Source organism: Zea mays, chromosome 5 (genome assembly GCF_902167145.1).
Source record: "Zea mays cultivar B73 chromosome 5, Zm-B73-REFERENCE-NAM-5.0, whole genome shotgun sequence".
Classification (NCBI taxonomy): Eukaryota; Viridiplantae; Streptophyta; class Magnoliopsida; order Poales; family Poaceae; genus Zea; species Zea mays.
Window position 1 is genome coordinate 177,748,510 of NC_050100.1, and position 6,780 is coordinate 177,755,289.

The window sequence follows — 6,780 nt, forward strand, 5'->3', positions numbered from 1 at the left end:
TCTATTGATCTCCACATGAATCTTATTTTGAGTTTCACATCGTCGACCTCCTCGGGAAGTAATTTTACTAAATGGTTTCTTTAATTGCTTTGGTTCCTCCAGAAAAGCTGCTTTGATGAAAAAGCCAGAGCTAAAGCTATTTTTTTAGTAAAATACATTAAGTGTCCTTGAACTTCGTTGACTCATACAAGATCGTCCAATACCGGGTTTGTTCAAACCTGACGCCGACGTGGCGTGCCACATTGGAGCTCACTAATGAAAAGTTAAGGGAGTCAAGTGACACAACGTGTCAAGTTCAGGGATCTAGGTGACACAGCTAGGAGACTACGCATACTAGGTGGCGCGCGTGGGGAGGATCCAGCGTGGCACGACGTGTTACTTTGAGCAAATCTGGTTTTATATGATTTTGCACAGGTTAGCAAAGTTCAAAACCCGTTTTGCTGATTTTCTAAGTATGTGATCCAAACGATACAACGTGCCAAGTTAAAGAAATCCTGTTTTTAAAATGCGAAAGCTCTGTCAAAAAGGGCCTACTAGTTTAGTTTACAATAAGGGCTTGTTTGGGAATGCCGTTTTGAAATACATTAGTTTTGAGATACTATAATTTATAATTGTACATGAATTAAAGACTACGTTATTGCTTTATCACAGTAAAACTACAGTATTGCTCAAAACCGAGATCTGTTTGGTTTTATTGGAAAAACAAAGTATATGCAAAGAGAAGAGAAGAAAAGTGAGGTCCCGAGTGGAGTTTCGAAAACTCCAAAAATACCACAGTTTTTGGTAAACCATGGTATTTAAAACTGAGTTTTGACTGTAAAACTAAACACCTTTTGAGCTCTAATACTATAGTATCATTAAATACCGTAGTATTGTTTTAAAACTGCAAAAAATAGTGTAACTCCAAACATGGTCTAAGTAATATTATAAACAGAGATGAGTGTGCCTGCGTGGAAGTGCAGGCGGAGGAAGCTAGCTAGTAGCAAAAACAACAAATAAAAGAGCGAGGGGCCGGGTGGGCATATCATGCGCGGCCAGGGGAGAGGAACCACCTGAGTGCAATGCCTGCATGGTCGTCGCCCCCTCGGATGTTGGCATATAAAATTCGCTCATCGCCGTCGCCTCAGCCCGCTTTGCGTGGGAGACTAGGACGACCGGGCCTTGTATTTATCTGCCCGGCCGGATGCAGTGCATGTACCTGGCCGCCGCCTCCTCGATCACCATCACCCCCGCGCTTCTTCCTTCTCTCAGCTCGTCTCCTCCCCTGCAGTGTCCTGCGCTGATGACCATAGTAGATAGATCACTTCGTAGCCGGCCGCCGCCGCCGCCGCCGCAAAACAGCTTCTTCTCCTGAAACAGCTAGCTAGCTAGTTCCGACTTGCTGTTGCTGTTTGCAGCTGGATAAAGAAAGATGCGCTTCTCCTCGCCTTGGCCTCACCGGCATCGCCAGGTGAGGTGCTCGACGATCATGCTAGCTACCTTGCTTCTCTACATGAATAGAGTGTTTGGTTTGAAAAATAAACTAGTCTATTATCTTCTCACTTCTCCTTTTCTTTGTTTGGTTTATGGAATATAATAAGTTGATCTATTATTACCTTATTTCTCGTGTTAATACTAATATAAGATATAAAATTATTGTATCAAATTTGAGAAAATGAATCAGTACCCGTTCAAAATATTTTGAGTGAATAAATAATTCCTCTAACCAAACTCCCTCTACAAGATCGTCTCCCTTCAATAGGATCCTCCTACGTCTATTAACACTAGCTGATGATATATATATTGCTAGCTACTTACTGTAAATTTCTTGCTTTCGCTGTCTTCTTTAATTTTAATTTCGGGCGTGGCCCCTGCTGCATGCAACGGACGTCGCGCATCATCACCGGCAGGATGCATGCATGCATGCGATCGAAACGCACGCCTGAATCGCGATGCACATACAAGCAGTAGTACTAGCTGCTGTCTTCTTGCTCGGCGGTGTTTGATTTCTAAAGGCTAATTTAGAGACTAAAAATAGAATAAAATAGAGGGACAAAAAATCAGTATCTAAAAACCAAACACCCCTTAAGTAAGCACTATGATCACATTGATTTATCACACACATACTATGATCAGTTTCAGGGGTGGACCCAAAACAAAACAGGAGTAAGAGTACATTTATAAGGATGAGTACCAAAATAACAGAGCGAGAACATTTAAGTTGGATTGAGCAAGAAACCTAATAGTGAAAATCTATACTCAACTACTTGCATCAGAAAAAACAAGCGAGGGCTATGCTCTCACTCCATGCAACGTAGGTTGATATATAGTTGTGGGGTCGTCTCCACGCGCGCGGCCATATCCATCCAAAGGTGTTCTTCATACTAGGTAGCTTAATCATCATTGCAAATTCTGCTCGCATATATACGTGTTGGCGGACGACGAGAGTAAACGAATCAGCACTAGCAGGGCGCCACCGCACCTGCTATACATAATAATGTTCACAGTGTTTCTTGCCATGCTTACTTCGTTGTCGTTTTTTTTTCCGTTGGGAACGGATCAGGCCTCCACCGAACCAAAACCCGGCCCATAGATTATTATATACTGCACCGTACCATCTCATCACATTAGTATGCTCCAACGTGCTACGTTAAGTTGGCATCTATTTTAAGCAAATCTGGTTTTACATATGTTGACAAAGTTAGAGAACATGTTTTATTGATTTTCTAAGTTTTGTGTCATAAGTGACACAACATGTCAAGTTCGTAGACCACTACTTTATTTTAATACAACAATTCAACATTATATTACATGTATCATTTTTGTACAACTGATATCCAAATGCCAAATGTTGTTTGCCATCAAGCAATACATTATATTACATCCAAAAAAAAATTATATGCCCATTTAAAGGCATGTTTGGGAGGGCTCCCAAACCAGCTCTCGCTCCTCAAGGAGCCCTCCCAAATGGTCTTAAAAAAAGAGGTCCCAATAAAGAGCACTGAGTAACCGGAGCTATTTTTATAGAGAGACACCGGAGTCAAAAAAAACTGGCTTCTAACGGCTCCTCTCTTACTCCTCTATCTTGTCCTTCTCTCGTGCCCAGAGGAGTCATTTTGTTAAATGATTTGATGAAAAAAAAACACTACTCCTGAAGATAAGTCGAGTCATTTTTTAGGAGCCAGAACCGCGCCAAATAATCTCTAACTCTTTGTTTCTCTACTTCTGTAACCATGTTGGTCATTTATATGTGTGATCTCATATACTCAGAATCAATATCCATAAGGGCTAGTACGGTTGTACCGGAATCAACCAGGATTCATTCCAGCTTATCAAAATCTATATAAATTATAGAAGTAATCCGGCTAGGAATTAATCCGGGGCTCCAATCCAGAACAACCGAACAGGGCCTAAAAGTTTGGTTCACGGCCTCTGCGTCGTCTTCTTTATATCACTCAAAATCATTATTTGAGGAAACAGTCATATATACCTACAACACGTCAACACAGGATCTCAGAAGTGATAATAATGAGGAATGAGTTCTAAGCCTCTAGTGGCATTAAACTCCAGAAGTAATATTTACGAAAAGAATATTCGAACTTTAGTAGAATGTCTAGCGATGTACATAGATATATGTTACGTATAAATGCATGGTAAAAATAACATGTCTATAAAATCTAAAATAACTTATAATTTAGAATAGACGGAATACATGGTTTATAAAAAGTTTGACCACACTAGAAGACCTCAATCGTCCCCACTTATTTGAATTTCTTCATTCAAAATTATTACCCCTTCTGATAATAAGAAGATAAATTAAGTAATGTTTTGGGCATCGACGCGTCTTCAGAATTTTAACCTTGTTTTCTATACAATATACTTTTGTTAATTATGACATGTCAAAGCAAAGTGGCCACTCTGTGGTGACTTCGATTCGTCACCGGTTAGTCTTTAGGAGGTGCACATCAGGTGAAAGTTTATGCATAGCGCACGGCATATTCATATATGTGTTTAGAAAGAAAAAATATATATACATATATATCTGCGCTTGTTACACTGATCCGTTTGCTTTACCAACTTTGCTGCATCGCACTACATGTATTATCATGACTAATAGTATTAACTTTGCCTTATGCATGCATGCGTGAGTTTCTACGTGTCCATTCACAACTGTGTGGAAATGGTGTTTTGTGGATCCATCTCTTTTAAAAAATATTATTTCTTGAAATTTAGCATCGCAAAACTATAATTACAATTTTGTACTAGGAGAAGGTTAAAACTTTTGTGCTATAAATTATAAGGCCGTGCTGAGCGGAACATGCATATGGCCGTGCAATTAATGGATATAAAGACCGGGGGAGAGAGCCTAAGTAGGTATCCACAATTTGAGGAACGAGCATGCATGATGACCAAGTGTTATCCTCATGTTTCGCATGGTTTTGCAAAGAAACGTGCAGTAGAACAAACAGCTCTGCTGCGCGCGCATGCCTCATGCCTTGCTGTGTGCGCTACTCTCTACTCTACTCATTCAGTCGTTTCACTGCCTGTTCAAAATAAAAGAGTCATTCTCACTGCCCACTCGCAAACTAATTAAGGTAAGACGACAAGAAAATTATCCTACTCCTAGACCTAGCTACTCTCATGTTGGTCATTTTGTGAAGCTTGAAAGCGTTCGGGAGGGAAGGACGAAGCGACAGGTGAGAGGGGCTAGGGGCGGCAGACCTGCAGCGCCGCCATCGCCGGTGGAGCGGCTTGGGCACAGGTGAATGCCGTCATCGTCGCAGACACCGCCGCCGCCGGTCGGGAGGACTGCTGCTCACGGCGGCCGGCACAAGCACGACGATGACGACCCAAGCACGCCGAGGGGCTTCTGCGCCAAGTACTTCTCCAGGGAGTCGTGCCTCCTGCTCGCCCTCGTCACCGTGCTGCTGGTGGTGCTCCCGCTCGTCCTGCCGCCGCTCCCGGCGCCGCCGTTGGCGCTGCTGCTCGTGCCGGTCGCAATGTTGGCGGTGCTGCTGGTGCTCGCGCTCATGCCGGCGGCGGCAGGTGGCCGGAACGAGGCTGTGGACCCGGCGTCGTACTTGTAGTCTTGTAGATTGATGTAAATTAAAAAGTTTTGCTATCGTCCTCTTATGATTAGCAAGAGGTTTTCAGTTTTTGAATCTGAGTGTTGGTTCAGTCTCAAGCGCATCATATACTCCATACTGGACTATATATTAAGCATATATGTCTATTTAGCACTCATGCAACCATGTATTCCTCATCACTGATGTGTATGTGAGTTGAAAGCCATGACCTTCCAAGTCACAATCAATCAGATATTCAGAGGGCATCGGATTCCTGAATGCCAAGTTCATTTCACATACTTGCAAAAAATAGTTGAACCCCTGTTTTGTACCTTCTTTCCCTCCAGAATCTTAGATAACTTATGGTGTTGCTTGATTGTTGTTCTTTTCAAAATTTCAATGGATACCCAATATTTAGGGCCTATCTCAGATGAACTCATCAACGACCATGATCATGCCCCTCGAAGGGAAATGACTAACAGATTAGGCTAACAATATCGAAGAGCAAGACTGTATAGTGAGGATAATAACCAGATCAAAGCTAACAACTGAAGTCAGAAGAGAAAAGCTCCAGAGCTATTGGTTTAGTAAGATGATGTCGATGTCGAGATTGAGGGACTGGAAGCCATTCAGAGGCATATGGAGATCCACAAACAAAAGTTGCTCGGTTGCTCACCTTTGAAGATAGATACATGAAGCCTTAGAAGAGTTTTATCGTATGAGAAGAGAAGATCTAGAGCAAAGGCAGGAGCATAACAAATATCTCAACATAGACACATTCGTCCAAGAAGAGCAAGGTTATGTTAGCTTCATCTATGATAGTGTATCTCCAATCTCAAGAGATTTGCAAGTAGCCTCTTGGCTTACTGCTTACAAGCCACATCTGCTTTCTTCTTATGATCGGTAGTCTAACCCGAAGCAATTCTTTATGAGCTACGAAGCACCTATCACATCCTTCATGAAAACGCAAAAGTGTCAGCAAAGTCATTTATCATGTATGTAAGAGGCATAACTTAGAATTGATACTTCAATAGCGACCAATCAAAGAGTATATATTGTGTATTCTATGGAGAAGATAGGGCATACAACAATGGGCAATCAAGGAGGCTGGCGATAAGATCAATGTGGGTTAGGGAGGTGGAGGAGACAATAGTGTTATTATGATTTAAGGTTAGGGTTAAGATTTTTGATAAGCCCTCCATGGCCATGCTTAGAAAGGGAAGGGTCAAACAACAATGATCGACACGAGGGTGGAGCAGGTTGAAGGGCGATGAGCAAGGCGCTGGTGTCGCTACAGAGCTGGTGGAGGAAGATAACCAGATGGATGGTGCCACTCTTGGGGGCGACAAGGTTGCAATCTTTTATTCATCGACTAGATTTAGGGGTGGGTAGGGATAGAGCAGCGAGGGTTGGCATCCAATGTTGTATGAGCCAACGACTGGGGACAACACTAGTGGTTGGAGGTGGGGTCAGTTGGTACGGTTCGTCGAAGAAGAATAGTAGACAATGGTTAGAGACAAGGAATAATGTGTGTGAGAGAGAGAGACTCATGCGTCAGATGTTGTAGTAGCACGTGCACTAATTAAGACAGATGCTTTGCTGATGCCATGTTGACTAGGTGTTGGAGAATAGTTGTTGTCGACTATTGGGGCATCTTCTCCATTAATCGCTATAGGATTCAAGTGGCCCTATAGAACCTTCTGAGTAGCACCTCCATTCTATATTGTTCATAACC

At 42.4% G+C, this 6,780-nt stretch overlaps 1 protein-coding gene across 1 annotated transcript; it reads left to right on the top strand.

The window, feature by feature from the left end:
• The first annotated feature begins 1,249 nt into the window (after positions 1-1,249).
• Positions 1,250-5,222, top strand: LOC100382196 (uncharacterized). The gene is made up of 2 exons (NM_001174955.1): positions 1,250-1,450; positions 4,641-5,222. Exon 2 carries the CDS (start codon positions 4,746-4,748, stop codon positions 5,064-5,066), a length of 321 nt encoding a protein of 106 aa, NP_001168426.1. The 5' UTR covers positions 1,250-1,450; positions 4,641-4,745; the 3' UTR covers positions 5,067-5,222.
• The last annotated feature ends 1,558 nt before the right edge of the window (positions 5,223-6,780 follow it).

Coding starts and splice junctions, on each gene's coding strand:
- LOC100382196 (NM_001174955.1), top strand. CDS start 4,746: ATGCCGTCATCGTCGCAGACACCGCCGCCGCCGGTCGGGAGGACTGCT.